This window comes from Galleria mellonella, unplaced genomic scaffold, assembly GCF_026898425.1.
Source record: "Galleria mellonella isolate WM207_F2 unplaced genomic scaffold, CSIRO_AGI_GalMel_v1 utg40, whole genome shotgun sequence".
Classification (NCBI taxonomy): domain Eukaryota; kingdom Metazoa; phylum Arthropoda; class Insecta; order Lepidoptera; family Pyralidae; genus Galleria; species Galleria mellonella.
Genome location: NW_026442094.1, coordinates 3,985,385 through 4,006,491, shown reverse-complemented (window position 1 = coordinate 4,006,491; position 21,107 = coordinate 3,985,385). Strand labels below are relative to the sequence as shown.

The following is a 21,107-nucleotide window of genomic DNA, read 5'->3' as shown; positions in this document are numbered from 1 at the left end:
TATTACTTACCATCATCTCAATTTACAATAAGTAGACCGAATAACAGGAAATAATACTGAACGTATGATATTTAATTAAAATATTTTGCTAAAAATCCATTATAGAGCTTTGTGTCATTGTGACGCAACGCAATTAGAATTCTGTTAAATTCGTGTGCATCCACGCTTCTCTCTGGTTAGATAACTTCCATTATTTCAACTGCAATTATCTCTTCCACAATGGCCATAGTGAATTGATAACTATCTTTTCTGTCAATGAAGTTATATCATCGAGATTATATATTTCGTTAGAAGAAAGGACTGAAGTTAATGAACTGATCTTTTGTTTTGAGAATCAGAAATGTGTATGGATTTGTGATATATAAATTACAAGTGTGAATAAAACAGTAAAAGTGACTACAAAAGAAGCAAAATGAGTTTATCAATTACGTCGACCACCACCAATAACGATGAAATTGGTAAGTTATTTAATTAAGATTGATGTTGTCGATAAATTGTCTTCTCATTCGATCTGTAATGACTCGCAGTTCATGCAACCATGTAACTACATTAAGAACTTGTTTGATTGCACAATTTCCTACGGAACTTCACGATTTTATATTTATGGTTGTTTTTATAAAAGTATTACGTGGTGTTCACATTAAGTAATGATATAGTAAGCCTCCGCCAATTCCTTCGCGCGTATCTGAAAGATCATCATCATTCTCATGTCAGCCGTTAACTGTCTACTGTTTAAAATACATATAATAGTTGCCGGTCTTGGCAGTCATGTTAGCAACCAGTTCTGGTGGTATTTTAAGAAGGACACTGCTGCCCATCCCTTGACCATTAAGTTCCCTCAGTCGCCTCTTACAACACCGCTCAAGCTCTGGACATCTATCTATCTATAAAAGATGAGTTCTCTCCTCATGTACACAACAAAACTGTATGTATGATATCAGTTCTGCAAATAAATTACACAAAATGTGAAATAGTCTCTGATTATTACATATTCTCTCTTCCTTTGTCGTAATTACTTATTCTATTTCTTTTTACCTATACTATATTATTTTACTTACTATAAGTAGATACATTTAAAATATTGATTAATTGGCGCGCTGTTATATCCTTGCTGCTTAAGCGTTGATATTGTTTAATTGTTTATATCTAAACATTGTACTTGACCTGCCGTCAATCTGGTTCGCCTACAGCATACGCCTACGCCCCCTGTACTGATATTAGCGTCTTACTGTTTTCTCCCTTGCCGAGTGCTAATTACATCATTCGCGTATTCTTGTTAATGTATCCTGCGTTTAAATTTCTATCTGTAAAAATTTCTACTCAATTTCATTTATTTTATTTATTTTTAAACAACTTATTAGAATTAAGCATTTTTTAACTGCTTACAAAAAGGAGCTTATCCATTCCATTGGGCTTTTGTATTTACTCCAATTCTAAATCTTTTTAAATTGAAAGGGTTTACTCCCCTGCAATAATAGCATAAATAATAGTAAAACAAGTATAGAACTAATACCATTTCGATCAAGATTTAAAATAGTTTCTTTAGATTATCAAACGATTTGCATTCAATGTAATATCCTTACTATTTACATAATCTTCGCCCACGTAATTGTTAACAGTTAAATAATCTAATGCAACCAATATCAAAATCATAAAGTCGTGACAATGACATTTTGAAATTGCAAAGCCGATAAGTTCGGATTTTGTGTTATTAACAAACTGCATTGCTTTATTGTTAAAAGAGCAAGTCGATACAAAGAATGGAAGTCTGAATATATTTTAGGTCGCAGACTACCGCGTTTTTACCTTCGGCCTCTGTTCAGACATTATCTCCTGTCGTGATGTTGCAATTGCAAAACTTGCGCAACCACTAGCAATAACTGACAGACAGTCTGCGAGAGTATGAGACATAGCCAATTTTCAACTCATGTGCTCTATGACAAGAATAATTCCTTGCATAATCAATAATTACGTTATAGATAGTAACGCTACTAATTAGATTTTACTTTTATATCCCTGTTACGAATTCATAAAAATCTTTCCTTACGTGATTTGGATATTATGTAATTAATAATTTTGTTCACGGAGTAAGTTCCGGCTTGATTCATTCATTTGACTTTACGTATGGCGTTTTAATATGCTGTCATCGCTTACAATTTGGAATGTAAAAGCGTGGGTACAATCAATAGAATATTTTAAACGGAGTTCATATTAATACAGTTTCACCTTCGAAATATAAACAAAGGATTAAACCGGTTGTTGTGATGTAAATTATTATATTTACATATATTCATTTGGTCGATTTCAGAATTGCTAAATCTTAAAAAACCTAAATTATAAATAACGTATTCATTTATTCACCGTTATACATAGCCACATTTTTATCGTTAGAGAAATTGTCTTTAAAAATCTGTACATTTACATTAATTAACAAAGATAAGTAAAAGTTACATTAAATATAAATAGTAGCTCGCAACTTGAAAATAATTTTAGTACCATAAAACATACGTATGCAAACTTCTTTAACGTCTATGGTTTATATTTAAGATTGTTGCGTTAATAATCAATGTATAAAAAATATGATACTCACCTATTTATTTTACTTGAAATTATTTCGATCATAAGAAGTACCTACTAAATGTATATAATTTTCACACACTCAATGATAGATACGCATATATCATTGGTTGAAATTTTATTCATAGAAATTAGGAAACAGAATGATAAAAACATAATAAATATACTAATGGATTTAAATATATTAGTACCAATTTAATTGGTTTCAACTTCTACAATTTAAATAAATACTAGCTTTTATCATTAAAGTATTCTATTTTTATGTCCTCGTTGTATGTTGTTATTCTAGATATTTTGCAGTACTTTTACGTAGTAATTGCATTGCCTTTGTACACAAGGTCGTGTAGTTTCACATCTCAGTGCAGATCCATTTAATAATTTTATTGGCGTTAAGGTCACGAGCTGATAGCCTTCGGTAACAGACTTACTTTTATAAATATTAATAACACGTTAGTAGATAATTACTTGTTTATGTTTATTATAATTATTCTTATTTAACGACTCCTATTTACGTCTCATTAATGTTATATTTTCTTTAATCACTTCATAAGTGAGTGACATTATTTCGTTAAGTTTCACTGTTGTCTTTGCTAATGACTTAATTTTAGTGTTTAGTAATATTTTCATAATAGTTTTAACAAGAAACTCTATAGTCGTCATTGAGGTCACCTTGTATTCGTCATAGTGAACTTCGTGCAGTAAATTATCTCAATGCGCTTGTAAAAACATATTGTTTATTATTGTAGCAGGAACTGTTTTTCTTTATTTTCATTTCAAATCATTGTGTTACAAGCTTACACCATCATCTGTTATTTGCAAGCAACTAAGATATTCCTTTGAATTTACAATTCTTTTCAACTTTATTTTATTTATGCCAATTGCATTTGTACGCATTCTACTTAAAATCGTTGCAAAATTTTCCATTAAAAGTGTATTCTGTTAAGTGTATTAGTGTTGTATTGCTAGCTAAGAAATTAGTTTATAATCCAGTGGTGCAAACGCCGTGCAATTCTGACCTTGCCGCCTCATCGACTCCCGCGCATGATCGAGTTGACAGTTCTATAATGGATTGCAACTACGTTCCGCCACACTCAGGTATCGTGAGATAGTCTAGTTTACATTTGCTTTTCTATCTACTTTATTCCATGATTGCTGTCGGTAAGTCTTTTATCAATTAATTCGTTTTCAAGTTTTAAAGTTTTAAAATTGAGTTCGAAAAATAATTTCTAAATTAAAATATATTTAAAATTACAGTAGTCATTATAATATTACATATGTATATAATTTTTTTTTTATTATATTTTAATATTCTTGATTTTGTTCATGTATTGCACACCGAATCTTGATTCTTAGTATTTGTTGTACCATCCATCAGATGTCAAGATTATAAAAAAATTCAACAAGACTAATACAAAAATTATAACTCTGTTAGTCTGTTAATAGTATTTTACATTAGATTACAAGCAGTACGGTGTGGAAAATCCTTCTCTTTAAAATATATTGTTGTTATTTTCAAAGTAACATTCAAATTAAGGTTTTATATTGTGAAAATTAAAATTGCCCAAAAAAGCGAGTTAAAAAGACATAAACGAATTTTACGACGTTTTATGTGACAGTCACAATGGACATATAATTTGTTTGCTTTCACCTACCTTGGAGAAGCCACGGCGTGTTGTAACGACTAGTCATACCACATATGGACGGGAAACGTTTGTATTCGAAAGCCAAGAATTACGTGTTATCTCATTTTACTGCTGACCACGGTTAAATCTAGCACACGATAAAAATCTAGCTGTGACAAATTTACATAATATTATAATTATTATTATACATCAATATTAAGTTTGAAGCGTTAAAATCAAGAACAGATGCTCAAAATTCTAAAGTTTATAACACTATGGTAGAAGATTCACTTATAAGACTTGTAATAATAAGTCTCAACAAATAATAATCATAAGTGTAAAGGCAAATAAGTCATTTTTTGGTATATGCTAATACATTAAATTGCATAAACGAACTCAGTGTAACACGTCAACCACGATATTTATAGGTATCCACTCGAAATATATTAGAAAACATGTTTTACCTTTTACATAAATTCATTTTGACCTTGAAAAATCGCAGTGGGTGTATTTCTGTAGGCATTGATAGAATATACTGTTTCTTCAAATAACAATAATAAAGGGCAAATTATACTACTTAAATTACGTACTCAAACTGAATATTTTTTTTTTTTTTATACAACTTAGAATGGCAAACAAGCTGACGGCCCACCTGATGGAAAGTGGTACGTCGCCTATAGACATGAGCAGTACCATGGACATAACAGAGTATACTGTTTCGCCCATGATAGATTGCCATTCCTGAGACTAATTTCAATGATATCCCACTCTTCAAACCGAAACACAGCCATGCAAACACAACTGCTTCACGATGGGACAGAGGTACCCAAGCAATCGACTTTTGTACAAAGTCTAATTTTGCTTATAGACGTTTTCCAGGATGAAATGTGATTACTAGATAATTTCAATGATGCGGATGTTCAGAAAGCTAATAACGGATAAAAGCTATCTATAGTGCACTTAGTGCTAAATGTAGGAAATCGCAGCGTAATGCAGCTGCGGCAGTGCCTTATATTACTTAGGAAGTGTTTTATAGCCGCGTAACATGACATCAAAAGGACTTAGCTCAGATGTTGCAGAACAGAATAGATAAAAACTAATTTTACTTTTCCGTGCAGATATGTTTGCCCATCTGTGGCCAAAACCGAGACAGCAATATTGATTGCTTTTTTTATTGTAGTATAAGGTAGATTGAATTGCTATTTTCCGCTATTTCTAATTTTTTTTTTAATATTATAGAGTAGGAATTACGAATAAACTAAGAGTTGTTATTTTGCATCAAGTATAAATATTGAAATGACTATCAGTTACTAACAACACCATGGTTATCACATTATATATTCTACCGACCTAGGCCTCGCCACAAAATTAAAGTTCTTTTGTTTTAAAAAACGGCACTACGCTTTCTATCTAACAATATGCACTACATACAAATTTAGTAAGATAGCAGTAAATATTCAACAGAGTCCCTTAAAACTCTTTCAAATCTTACATATTTCTTCTTCCTGTTCCATTCCTTCATGTATATAGTTATCGCTTTCATATCCTTCCATTTCGAACTCTCTTCAGAATAGCACTAGTTTAGTTTCGTATAATTCATAGACATATACTACTAACATACTCATTTTCTTTTTTTTACATCAACAGTATTCGAGTATCTGTTTTCAATTGTATTACCAACTTTCCACCCTATTCCTTATTCCATAGTTTTTTATCTCATCCATTCAATGAATTTATTAGCAAGTACAGCAAATTATTTCTTTTGCTCCTTTTGTATTTCTATCATAGTCGTAAATTCAAAACGGCGTAATGTTAGAGCAGCAGTAAAAGTCTTACTAACTAGAAACTTGTCCTTACATTTAGCCTCGCAAATAGCACTGCAATAGGAAGCAGTAATGGCTCGTTGAGTTTGAGTGACGACTCTCGCGGTTGGCAAATTGGTTGCCTTTCCGTTATTGAACGAACGCGATTCGTTTGTATCGTATTTTAAAGTTGGTATGAATCATAATTTTGTAAACAAATAGGTCAATTGTAATGTTGATCTTTCAAGCCCAATTTTTTTGATTCGATTCGAATAAGATATTGCCAATTGTCATTGCAGTTGCAATAATCGACATTACTGTGATGTCAAAACACAAATACAATTTGTTTGGAGTTCTTATCAGTTATTTTAAACCTATATAATTACGATTTATATACAATTTTGCAATCTACAAACTTTTCTCAATAAAAGTTTGCTATGATAGTGTTTTAGAAAATTAAAATTAATATTCTTTGAATATTTAGATCGAACAAATAAAAATCAATTTAATCAGATTAACGAACTAGATAATATCGAGTCCCCACTAGACATATCGTCTAGATATTTTAAAATGCCGCTTGTATATTTAAACCATTTCCTTTAACATTTGTTTTATCTAATCTAGACTAGAATCGCGATTTCCTAACAATGTTAAGCTAAAATTAGTACAAAGCTAGTCTAGACATTAGCACGTTACGGTACGTTGACACTTAGTAAATCAGGAACATATTGTAAACCATTAACCACAAGTTCATGGACCCAATGACATTTAGGATGCTATTTCAGACGTACATTCGCCCTGGCAGGTTTCCTTCATCTGATATACGAATAGAAGCGGTTTACAGCGATGCCTTGAAATAAAATGGTCTATGGACATTTTTTTTATCTCTTGGAACATAAACGCTGCTCAAAATTTAATTTATTATATTAGTTACTACTAATATACATTGAAAACATGTTGAAATATTAATTATTGGATTTTTTTTTATTTGTAGACTTTTTGTAAATACTCATGTATACCTAATCAAAGTAATAGAAAATAGAACTTTATATTAGATAATTTGGTGTATGTTTGTATACATGAAGCCACCAATTGATCATATTAATGATAATTGATTACAGGTTTTTATCGATCATAAAACTGTCATTATGACACTTTCCTTGAATTGACTTATACAAAGGTTCCAATTGATTACATTAATAACCGACGAGGGTGTTTTATCGATCTTAAAACTGTCTAGTAAGTCTATGTACTTTGAAAATCAATATTCATAGACAACTTCCGTGGCGCAGTGGTGAGCACGTTAATTTGCGAGAAATGAGATTTTGGACATGATTCTCTGTTGGGCTAATTAAGGATACAAGCTTTTCTAGCTCGGAAGAGTTCGGATCTGAATATTCTGGATTGTAATCCCTAGATGTTCTTTGCTAGTTCCCCATAATACATGGATAATATTGAGGGCCAGGTGATTCGTGTAACTGTGTAGCACTTATTATTTATTGTTTTATATTTCACTAATACATAATAATGACATTTGGAAATCATCATCATATTAGCCTTTAACTGTCTACTGCTGAACATAAGCCTCCTTGGAGGTTTTCTCAGTAGTTGCCATGCTCGGCAGGCGAGTTGGCAACCGCAATTAGGCTTTAGAGATGTTTTAAGAGGGACGCTGCTGCTCATCCCTCGCCGTCACTTAGTCTCCTTTTACGACACCCACGAGAAAGGAAAAGGTGACCTATTCTATACCGGGACCACACGGCCTCTATTAATATTCGAAAATAATTCTCATTTATTAATAACTTAAGTAGTACTTATTCCTTTGAAACGTAAGATTTTACTTCATATACCTAATTTATCTCTCGTACTATTACTACCGAGTCCTTTTAATATCTAAACGAAAATAATAATGTGCAAATGATATTCGTAGCATAAATAAAATTAATCTTGTCTTCTTGATCTCTTCCGTCTTATTCGCGTATCACTTATTTATAACTAGATTTTATATCTTCAACCGCATAGACATAATCGATTTCCGTTTCTATTACTTCAAATTGCCGTGTTTCTTGTTAGATTATACTTACTTTCTTTAGAACTTCAATTGATACTGTATTTATTGAATGTTGAGTAATAAATAGTACGTAAGCCAATTTTTGTTCAATCTTACTTTGTACAATTATCTTTTACTCAATTGCGTCTTACAATGTCATATAATTTTGTTGGTATGTAATATGTAATAATGTTTGGCTTTCTCCTGATTATTTAGTTATATTTGTAGATATTATTATTAAAAGAGCATGAAGAAATGGTTGCTTTGTTGCTTTGCTGTTGCTTCCTTATTATTTAAAAACATTTTTGTAAGATCCAATTCATGTCAAAATAGATCAGACGGGTCGTTATATTTTATGCATTTAGCAAGTTATAAACGTGTCTAATTTTGGAATTTCAAACGACTTAATTATGGAACTGATGTAATCGTAAATAAAACTTCATTTGTATGGTTAGTTACGAAACTATTGGTTATTTATAGAGAGGGAATACAATTGGAAATCTTAAATATGATTATAAGTAGCCACTATCTGTCGATGAATAACGAAAAGAAAATAGCTTCATAAACAAAGAACGAATATCAATTAATTAAATAGGCATACGTGGGATAACAAGTGCAGAATTGGTTTTGTCATCGGTTTTTAAAGCAAAGATAAACTCACTAGATGTCTGTAATAGACTGATAATAGTTATTATTCATAGAGTGCTATGTATAAAAGGAATAACAGACATTATCAATAGTAATACATGAGTGAGTGTACCATTGCAATGCAGACTTTTGTATTTTGTGATGTTCCACTTACCAGCAGTGGACTATGGAATTGATAACCATTCCTGTTGTCCACAAATAAACGGCTGCCTAAGCCTGGTAACGTATTTATTTGAAGATATTTTTAGTTCAGTCTTGTAATGTTTCGAGAAAAATAGATGATTACGGATATAAATAAACTTATGTACATTGTTTCCATCCAAATAAAAGTAGGTAAGGCAATGATTAAGAACATATCACTATAAATTTGTAAATATCGCAAGTGATGGTCCAGCAAAAAATGCTTATGTTTTGTTTTTTTATAAACTTTATAGACCAATTGTAAGCTTTCCTAAACAACTAACAACCATAGTGTTCTCAGAATACTACGTTGTATCGTTAAAAATACCCGTGTTTATGTGCAATTGATGCGCCTGGCATCAACATATGTGGGTCAAGCGATGCACCCGAGGGTCACTATGTCAGTTTGTAGACTAATGTAATCGTAGTAACGTTGGTTCAAAGCCAAACGTCCAGAATACTTTTAGAATTGTAATTCGTACACAATCATGTATCTCTCGAACACTCGTTTAATGTGAGCGATCTATAAATAATGGTAGAAGATTTGCTATCGAATCACCAACGCCAATGAAATCCTGAAGATGTAGGGAAAGTGAACAATGTCGACTTTACGAGAGAAATATCCCAGTATTTAAGTTAGTTCGCTTGTAATCTATACAAAACTTATAAAAAAGTTAAGTCGCATAGGCAGCGTAGTATTAGTAAACTAATATCCTCTTACTTCTCTCTTTCTCTATCTCTTAGATATATTAGTCATTCTCGAGAGCCTTAAATAGTAAAAACAAAACATACTTAAAAATATAAAAGGACCAGAGTTGCCTATTCGAAGAGACCAGTCAGCGGCCAGGTCGGTAAAGTAATAAAGTAATTTTTCGAGTAACTCGGAATATCAAACAAGCTGGGTGGTTATGCTACCTGATAGAAAGTGGTAATTTAGAACGAAAAAGGATATAGCTTTTTATGCCAGTCAATCAATATATTCCTAATTAATAATGATATATTGCTTTGTTCCAGCTGTATCGGCACGATGGTCAGCGCTGCGAGCAGCCGCTACAAGGCGCGGCGGCGCCCGACGCCTACGCCGCGAGATGGCAGCCCTACACGAGAATCTCGACGACGTCTGCGAACCGGGTGAATGTGCTCCTCAGCCGCACACCAGGGCGCAACTAACGAGACGGATCGAGGAACTGAAGGTATGTATACGCACCGGCAAAAACTTGAGCACGTTTATAATACTACGCACCAAAGGGACTCTTAAAGAAAAACCTTCATAGAGAAAATTAAGAATTTCATTTGTGACTAAATAAATATGAGACTAACATGAGAGTAAAGCCTATCTTTGAAGTTACTGACGACCAGAATGCACAAAAGGCTAGCTTCATTGCCCCACTGGATAACAAAGGAAATCCGTTATCAATAAGAAGTTTCTACCAGATATAGGCCAGCGGCAATCAATTACTATCAAGTGAGCCGTATGCTCGTTTACCACCTGTTATGAAAAAAAAATACTAGTAATATCCACATTTTGAAATTATCAAATACTTTTTGCAATGTCTGCAGAGCAAAGTTCTAAATTATTTAATAGCAGCATTAAAAGGCAACTTTATCTACATTTAGATAGGTACAGAGATATTTTATCACATCAAATAGGTATTTGTATATTTATGTAAAAGGTTAACAACACATTTGGTGCGGTCAATACCTACTAACTCAGCCGTTGTATACTCTACTCAGCTATCATCGATTAATCAAATATTTGCCTTGTTTAGTTTATAGGATATAGAACTTGTTAACTGGAACTATTACCTACCTAGTCATTTGTTATGAAAGATAACAACACTTCTAGACCTCTCCTACTATATCATGTTGTTTTCTCATTGGGTTTGTGACCATACTCATATATAAGACATTGGTCACTTTATACAGAAAAGACATCGTTTGGAATAGTTTGTCGTGTGTTGTTTGTTGAACTCTTTTACATTTATAATCTAAATAAGAATATGTATTATTACAAATAAACTTATGTTTTACTTCACTTCGAATTAATCTTTCCTATTTCATTCAAACAAAAAATAAGATTCAAATTTGTTTCTTTTTTTGTGACTATGTTATGAGATTACGTTGCTAATTTTAAATACATATTCACTGGGGGGAAAGGGATTGTTAGTAATGGAGACTGAGAATCCTATTGTTAGCAATATACCTAACCAGGTCGACCTCCTCGCAGTTCTCTCTGGAAACGATCTCTGGTTAATTCCTGATGAATTCATCATGATGGGCTAACTGGCCTGTTTTCATTCTCATCTATCACCCTTCACTGGTGCTCCGCCAGCGTATCCCGTTAACGCAGGCGGGGTTACCATACCATTTACATCCTTAAAAAAATACATATTTACAGTTAATTATTTACACAATCGATTGTCACAATCAATTGTTTTTTTCGAATACAGTAACCTCGGTAAATTACGTTTGAGTGACCTGTAACCCGTACCTTGCTGTAACTCACGGAGTATAATGGCCCCGAAATTAAAACAATAGTAATGTTTGTAGGTAGCTGACCTATTGCTACGTCAGTGACTTTATTTGTAGAATACATATGGTTTTTAATGGAAGAAAATGGAATTGTAACTCCGCCTGCGCTAGATTTATGTTAGCGGGATATCAATAAAGGATGATAGACGAGAATGAAAACATGTTGAATGAATGAATGAACGATACTTTCCAAAGAGAACCGCGTGAAAGTCGTCTTGATATTGATATTGCTAACAATGGATTTCCTAGCCTCATGACTAACACTCTCTTCTTCTCCCTGGTTAACGCTGTCTGGTACCAGTAAGGGATGATAATTGAAGACGAAATCAGGGTAGCTAACAAAGAATATTCTTTGTTCCTTTGATTAACAAGGGGTTAACTCTATGTTATTAACAGTCTAATCACCCCATATCCTTGAGCCTCAGTTCATCCATCGATCGATTACCTATCCGTCGCGAATTTTTAACACTAGCTATAGTAGTGCTTGCGTCTTCGTATACATTACCGAGATAAAATTCTTTTCTTTTCCTTTCTATGTATTGTTCAAAAATATAGATTTGAAATTCTAGCTGAATTTAATATTCATTAATTAAATTATTCTAGTAGACAGGTTTGAAATATTGATAAAAAAATGTACGTCCTATTTTAAAAATATTGTAGAAAAAAACAAATAAACATCATTTGCGAATAACCTTGAATGTTAATGCGCAATTACGAAGTTCAGGTATATCCTTGATTATAAAAAACTTACTGAACTTATATAAAACTGGACTGAACATTATATGTACCTTATTTTTTATTCAACTTAGAATGGCAAACAAGCTGACGGCCCACCTGATGGAAAGTGGTAACCGTCGCCTATAGACATAAGCAGTACCATGGACATAACAGAGTATACTGTTTACACCCATGATACCCCCCATGCTTTGCCATTCCTGAGGAATCAGGTGTTATTCCTCCGTACCCAGTAAATTCACGCCATATCCCACCCTTCAAACCGAAACACAGCAATGCAAACACAACTGCTTTACCGTTGAAACACGAATGGGACAGAGGTACCCAAGAAATCGACTTTTGTACAAAGTCTCCCTCTGGTATCTATCAGACTACAGTCTGTATCGTTTCACAATTACTTTATTTATTATTCCTTTACTCATACATATTTAACAGTGCTTCTTTTAGTATGTAGACTTTCTGTATATTGAAATAATGTAGGTGGTTACTGTATTATTATATAATCATATGGTAAGCAAGCTGAAATGGCAATGGGCTAGTCACATAGCTCGAAGAAACGACAACCGATGGGAAAGGAAACTTCTTGAATGGCAAACCCGTACGTAGTATAGGACGAACCCTCCACTATATGGAATGGCGACCTCAAATAAATTGCAGCGAGTCAATGGAAGCAGGTAGCTCAGAACCGTTCCTTACAGCAGTCTATGGCTTATGTTCATCAGTGGACATATAATAACTAATATGATGATGATGATAATAATATGGTACTTATTTTATACGACTAGGAAATCTTTTGGACACTCGTATTAGAAATCGCCTGGATGACTGTGAAATCATATAAACCCTGTTCAAAAGTAAATTGGTCAATGTACAACCGTAGGTGGAATAAATATAAATAAATATTTATTTTCCCCCCACAGGAACGTTTGTCGCGCCTTCTAGAATGCAAAGTGTCCATGTTGAAGCTGACGGTATCTGTGCGCCGAGCTCTCGGCGAGATGGAGTCAGATGACAGCGGGCTGGCTACGGAATTGTCTGCGCTTTTGGCCCGATGGGAGGATGCGCATCAGCGGTGAGCAATCTCCATCATCATTCCAATTAGCCAGTTTATGGTCGCGAAACTTAACAAACCTATCGAGTTTTTAAAATTGAATTATGCTCGCTGCTCATTTACAGTGTTTAGTTTCTTTTTTATTTGCATTTATCATTTATTTCGTTCACTTTTGTATAAATTTTCTATCTTGAGAATATAAAAATATATGAAGTTTTTTAAAATTAAAAGTTTAATTAAAAATAGAAGTATAAAAAATTTATAAAAATATATTAGGCTTTATTAAGGCTAAAAAGCGGAGAGGGGGCTTAGTGACCTGTAACACAGGTGGTTTATTCCTATTTAGCGTGGGCACCAGTTCTCTCCATAGTATTATAAGCATAGAAGGTTATGTAACTAAAGTATTGTAACTAATTGAAGAGAAATAAATCATTTATTTATTTTTAAGAACGATGGAAGAATAACACAGGTTACGCTATTGATTTAAGTTGACTAAGCACTAGTCATACTTAGAAGTTATAAACTATTTTTTAACACTCTACAGCACTTCAAATGAGCTGCTCTCACTTGAGAAGGCAGTTTGCGTCTGGGCTGAATGGGAGAACGCATTCCGTGAGCTGCAGGGTGCTTTGAGGGGCGACCTCGCCACATTGGAAGCGTTGCGCGACCGTGGCGCCGCCGTAGGCGACCAGACTGAAGTAGCCGCTCAGATTCGGCAGCTCGCTGCGTCGCTTGTAGAGAAAAAGAAAGTCAGTGAATGGGAATTAATTATATTTTTAAGCTCTATTTGTTTTTAAATGAAATGTACTAATTAATTATTATTTGACTTAGATTTTTTAAGAATTGGAATCGTTTGACCGTGACGATATCTCATGTTTTGTTACTACGTGTGTTTATGAAATAAAAATATAATATATTGTTATTACCATACCTCTTTATTCCTAGGATATCGTAAGAAGACTTTGGAAAGCAACTATAATACACCATTACACGAAAATGAATAATTAAAACACTTTAGTACTAATTCGCATGGCCAAACGATGTTAAATATCTTATTATGGGGAGAGACTCCATAGTCAGTGGATATTCAGAAGTGATATGAATTATTATGGAATGTTTTCCTCATACGGTGATTGAATAAGCAACCACTTACTCTATTACCAAGTGTAAGGAAAATAAATCCATAAGGCCAGCATTTTTAATATTCTTTGGCGAAAGAAAACCGTATCCATGATTCGATTTAGAGGGCACCAGTTGGCTAATTTGAGTTCATTATAACCTAAAAATCTCATTCGTAAATGCCACGAACATGGTTTAGCGGCAAAATGGTTAATCCAGCACTTGTGATAATAACGTATGTATATTGTAATATAATATAAAACGTTATACATATATAGGGAGGGTCCACATGCGACTCGTTGTCGGACTCCGGCATCTCCGACGGCGACAGCGAAGGCGCGGGCGGTCGCGCTCGTCGGCTCAACGCGCTGCGGGAGCTCGCCCGCCGTCTGCAAGCGGCCTTAGCTCCTAACTCGCCAGCGCACAAAGCTATTGCTAAGGTGAAATATTTATTTATTCTTTATTGTACAGAATAGGTTATTGAAATGGAAAAGTAAACATAATAGTGCACAAAGGCGAGCTTATCTCCAAAAGAGATTATTTATATTATATATATATTATATTATATATATATATATATATATATATATATATATATATATATATATATATATATATGCTTATGTAACATCGGTACCATCATCTATATACTAGATTCCTCTAGATACTGATAGCGAAAAAAAGGTCATCACCCATTACGATATCTCCAACACCAGTCAGATATCTATATTTATTTCGATTGGGTTTGTTGAGAAAGCAATCCACACATTTCTTAATATGGCAACTTTATTAGTCTATGTGTGATGCTCTCTGGTTGTTGTCTGGTAATTGTTAGAAAAGAAATATGTCGCCTCTAATGAATTGTATAACTTAAATGTACTAATAAATTTATAAATATGAATAATGTGTCTAAATATTACATTAAATACTCTGCTAAATTACTTCAAAATAAAAGGGTTTTTTATTTCGATGTTCTATATTCGTTATTAGGCCAAAATATAGATGTTGTAGTTGCAATATATAGATATTACTATATATTGTCCACCGCTAATGTGTATTTTGTTTTATACAACTTAGAATGGCAAACAAGCTGACGGCCCACCTGATGGAAAGTGGTAACCGTCGCCTATAGACATGAGCAGTACCATGGACATAACAGTATACTGTTTCGCCCATAATACCTCCCATGCGTTGCCATTCCTGTATAAATTTAATATATTTGTGTGTTATAGTTTAATATATTAGTGTGTATATTTAATAATTAATGAATGGTTTGCTTTGATGGTAATAATTGAAGGTTATGATTCTTAAAAATATCTATGTAATAAATTTAAATAAATTTTATAAATATAGTTACGTGTATCATATTTCTTGATCTACTTTAATGAAATAATACTTTTACAGGGAATAAGAATTAATTTTAAGTGTATATGGACTTTTATTTGATAAGCTAGAAGCCCATGGAAAAATAAAGGCTCTATGGTAACTAGGTTACGTCATATTGTTATGATTTATTGATCAAATCAATTTTTTTCTGTTACAGCGTATGGAACAAACTGAAAATGAGGTCCGTATATTGCAAGAGTCATGTCGCGCGTTAGTAGAACAAAGCATTCCTGATCTGAAAATCGATGAAGAAACGTAAGTTGTATTAATAAATCCAATTTGGTGTTTCTTTCTTGTATTTTTCTAATCCTCTTAAAAAAGGAAGGCGTCTTCTAGTCAATGTTTGTATGTAAATGTGTATGTGATATCAGAAATAATAATAAATAGATTTAAATGTTTCTTTAATTCTTTTAATATAAAAAAGGGAATTTAATATCAACTATTATTGTTTGTTAATTTTAATCTTACATTTAGTTACGTATTTATTTCCAAATACAATTATTAAAAATGGCTGTTAGAGAATACGTATTGAATATAATGTATCACCACTTCTTTTCATCACCAGAAAATTCTAAGAGGATACTAAGGAAACAATATAGTAAAGCAAGAGAAAGATAACTTAAAATAAAACTACACCAAGCTCTAACAGCTGAGGGAGACCCGAATCCAAAAGTGGGGCGATAATAAGCTGCTATAGTCATGGATGTATCATATTTAACTTTTTTTATTTCAACAGCAGGGAGCACAATGTAAGTACTGTGGCTGGGGGCAAAACAGGTGCTGGCGATCCGGACTACAGTCCTCGAGGAGGGTGGGTGTGGCGTGTTCTTCGCTCCTCTCTGCCCATTCAACTGTGTCTTGTAGCTTTATTACTAGCCGCTTGGCTGGTGGAGCGGCCGAGGTGTTGCGATGCCTTGAACTCTCTTGCTCAAACCCTCACTCCGCAACTCCGTTATGTACGGGGACCGCCACCAGTCTGAACACGTCATTACATCGATCGTGTATTTCGTGGAAATTGGCTATTTGATTAGCTATAATACATTGTTCTTTTGAAGATTGCTTTCAAAGATGTTTTCTAGATCTGGAAAAGGATTACTAGCAAATTGCAGTGGCGAATTGAGTGCAATATGGCCATTGTGTTATTACTACTTATGATTGATAATTGTTTGACTTGGCAAATGGGCATATTTAAGCTCACGATCCTACATATTGTAGTTTATTCGATTTTGAGTTTACGTGGTGTGTACGTCACTATACGTGGATGATGCAGTTTTGCTTAGGCATTATATTATTATATTTTACTAACTCTCGAATTGACATAAAAATGAGACGTGAATGTAACTCGTATAAATAATGATGACGAGGTTAAAATTTTTTACTAACGTACTATAAAATAAGTAGAAAAAAAAAATTAAAGAAATTATTAACAATGGAGAAGAAGCGAATGGAGTTAATTTTGAGAATGTCGCTTCAGTAGACGGATGTGATGTTTAAACGAGAAAATCTTACCATAAACAATAACAACATAATCGAATTTGATTTAGTATCAGACTTTTATTATTAGATACCCCTTATTGCTCATAGCAAATAAAGTTCAAATAAACAAAAGTGTTCTAAAAAATAATCATCTGTATCAGATGAAGTGCAAAATAGTTAGTACGCATTACTTAGTATTAATTAATGTACTAACATTGACAAACAATAAGTTTGTGCATAGAATAGAAGCATGCCTATTTTAGTACAAGTATTTAATAGGTAAAGGAGGATGAGAGTGCGCTGAGTATGAGAGATGTCCTTGTAATACCTTGTGTATGTTTTACTTCAACTACACCTACTAAATAGGTTTTATTTCATAAGTTACAACATTTTAAATTGTGTATCTACAAACATATCATGTGTATTCATAAATGATACATTTTTCATCGAACATAGACTATAGAACCATGTGGAGTCTCTATGGTTGATATCAAATATATCAATTCCAAATAGTTCCAAATACTGTTGTGGCCTTATGATAATCATCAAAGACTGATAAATTAGTAAATGTGTTTCAATATAAACTAACAGCTCCTAAAACTTAGTGTAACTTTGATGTCAAATCTATACTGAAGTCGCCAAATAAATAATACAATTTTAATTCCAAATATTTTTTTTATCACCGTACTCGTTATATTTTTATTGAATACATTGTATTGTATATACAAATCGAATCCAAATATAATTGAAAATAAATATTATATTGTTATATTAGTGTTTATTATCTGTTGATATTATATATTTTTATGTTAATATTTTATATTATTATTTTAAATTGTATTTGTCAAGCCTACAAAATTCTAAATATTTATATACCCGTAGGAAATTGAATTTATTTTCCCGGTATTATTCGAGTCTGCTCCAACTATGTATGTTTAAAATATTTGTTTGTGATCAGTATGAATCAATAAATGTATGTAATTAAGTTTTACCATGTTAACTCAATGTCACCTGAGAAAAATGTGTTCAGATAATCCAATTAACATAATTGTTTTTTAATATCAATTCAGTTTTAATACCAATTGCTCAAATAATCACCATCTAATCTAATAATAGATAAAGTATTATTTTTAAAAAGATTACAATGATTTGCAGTGTCCACGTTCAAATGACATTTACTGCAATGAGCAAGAAAAGTGTTCGTTTACTTTGTTATTTTTTGCCAAAATAATGTAAAAAGTCAGTAACATACGTGTAATAAGTTTTATCTCCAATAAAGTGTTATTTACATATTTCATTCACTATCTAAAGTGTAAAAAATTCAAATCCAAAGTGCGTTCATGAATTATAAAAACTATAATCATAATAACCCACGGAAATATGTTAAATGAGTACATTTCAAGAATTCTCACCGACAATTGTACCTGTTGTATAAATGAAAAATATACTACAAATTTCCTTATATTATTTTATAATTTCCATAAAAAAAATATTCTCGTTTCGCATTCAGTTTGTTACGATTTGTTAAACATTTCGTCATAGTCGTAAAATACTGACGGATCTTTATATGTAATATTCGTCAGGTCCGTCAGTATTCCACGACTATGACGATTTCCAGGTTTTATAGAATACAATTTTATCAAGAGTAAAAAAATGCCTAAAGTAATAAAATTGTCATTACAATCTGTCTTTCTGATTTGTTTTCGCAGTGACAATCATGGTTTGTTTAATAAAATAATTTTTTTAATAGTAATTTGTATTCCCAAATAGAAAAAAATTGTCTAATTGTGAACGCATCTTTGTTCTTCCTTATTCAAATAATTACAGCATTCAGTAAATGTGTGAATGTACTGTAAGTAACTTATACTGCCTTAACGTATGTTTGTAGTGTGTGGCGCATTCTATTTATGAATGTAATAATTTAGTAAATGAGCTTTCGCTGTGGTTCGTTATAGTCCATCAACTTCATTCGCAGCGCCTCAAGTGAATGTGGGGGACTTGTGGGCGGCGAGGTAAAATATCTTTTAGGGCATAATGTAGCGGGAATAGGAAGAGAGCGCATTCGCCATTCACCTGCCTTGCCTTGAAATAATGTATCCCCCCCCCCCCCCTCCTCCTTCCCTCATACTGCTATTTGAAAGAGTGCCGTGTACAAAGTTGATGGACTATTGATTTTATTATTTTCTTTTAAAACGATTTCGATTCAAAATAATATTTAATAATAATTGTTTTATAAATTGTTTTTATCTTGATCACAGTGAAAGTATCTAGTACATTCTATAACTTGATGTAAGGCAGTTGATGCCTATATAGTGTGTCATATTTCTTTTAATTTTTATACATAGTTTTTAACTAGATAATTGAAAGAAAATAGACATGCTATGAATGTGCATTTAATTTTTTTTTTCTCTGCGAAGATCGTAAGCATAATGTAATTGATTGCATAGTGGCATGTTGGCTTTTTGGAATGGAAATAAAATTTGAATTTACAAATTGACTTTTTACTTATACTTTTTACCCGTCATTTAATTGTGTATATAGTTTTTTTTTTTATTTTACAAGGCTATGAAGGGTGGTCAAAATTATTTAAGTCATCTCAACCAATACTTTCATCGCAGTACCCTCAAATTGTAATGTTCCAGTCAGGTTTAGGTATTCGATTATTTTGGTAGTCATTAAAAAGAATCGTAAAATAATGATCAAGTATTTTTTTAAATATTCAAAATGAAATGGTAACCCCGCCTACGTTATCGATATACGCTGGCAAGCCCCAAGTGATAGACAATAGGTGAGAATGAAGGTAGGTCAGCCGGTCCATCGTGAAGAATTCGACAAGAATTAACCATGATGATTTCAAGGGGGAATCACGTGGAAGTCGACCTGATAGGATACATTGATAGCAATGAGGACTAACTTCTGCCTGCGCTAACAGTATATACTGGCGGGGTGCTAATAAGGGATGATAGATGAAGATAAAAAAAAAAACAGGTCAATTAACCCGTCGTTATGAACACACCAGAAATTCAGCATAATGGTTTCCAGGAGGTATCGTGGGAAGGTTGACCTGAGCCTATATTAATGAAAATGCCCTATATTGCTAGCAATGGGGCTGGTAGTCTCCATTACTAACAATCCTTCCTAAAGTATTTATGTACCGTAAGTACTTGAATCCTATATTTAAGTATCCGAATTTTGTATTTTAAACATTTAAGTCCCCAAATAAATATTAAATATTCGGGCCAGTTCGAGTCGACACATTGCTGCCTGTAAACTGAAATGTACATATATACCATGTATGAATCTGTCTGCAAACAATATTGAAGTAATTGTATAAAGTCAACAAGTGAGTTAACAGTAGACTATTTAGAGAATAGAGTAAAATTCTGAAATTTTAACTATGTAATTTAGGGGGGAAAGGGGTTGTTAGCAATGGAGTTTGACAGCCCCATTGTTAGCAATATACCCTATTAGGTTGACCTCCACGTGGTTTCCCTTGAAAACCATCGTGAAACATTTTTGTTGAATTCGTCATGATGGGTTAACTGACCTGTCCTTTCATTCTCAGCTATCATCCTTTCACTGGTGCCCCGCCAGCGTATACCGATAGCGCGAGCGAGGTTATCATTCCATTACTACCCATTAAAAAAAACTATGTAATTTACATGCTTACATTATATAGATACACTGTCTCTATACGAATGTTTCGCCAAAAGCAGGAAATTTTTTAATCTTTTCACTAGCAACATTGAAAAAAGAACGTGTTACATTCTCTTTGTTCTTAGCGTAACATTTGGTTTTTAAAAAAAACAGGCAAATTTCTAATTACGCTATCTATAGTAAAAAGTTTGCGCCTATTCATATTTAGTTTTAGATTTTTTTAAATATATTATAGTCATTACAATCCATTTTTTTAGTAATAGTTTAATAAG

General features: G+C 32.8%; 1 protein-coding gene across 4 annotated transcripts in view; it reads left to right on the top strand.

The window, feature by feature from the left end:
* LOC113520263 (klarsicht protein) overlaps positions 1–19,671 on the top strand; it is a 384,839-nt gene extending 365,168 nt beyond the window's left edge. For 3 of the 4 annotated variants that reach the window (XM_052898113.1, XM_052898110.1, XM_052898111.1), the window contains 6 exons: positions 9,894–10,072; positions 13,067–13,218; positions 13,742–13,946; positions 14,595–14,756; positions 15,860–15,957; positions 16,439–19,671. In XM_052898113.1, the coding sequence (XP_052754073.1) occupies positions 9,894–10,072; positions 13,067–13,218; positions 13,742–13,946; positions 14,595–14,756; positions 15,860–15,957; positions 16,439–16,682 (1,040 nt within the window). In that variant the 3' untranslated portion in view covers positions 16,683–19,671. The remainder of the gene's footprint in view (positions 1–9,893; positions 10,073–13,066; positions 13,219–13,741; positions 13,947–14,594; positions 14,757–15,859; positions 15,958–16,438) is intronic. The other variant, XM_052898112.1, reaches the window with a different exon arrangement.
* Positions 19,672–21,107: the final 1,436 nt, after the last annotated feature.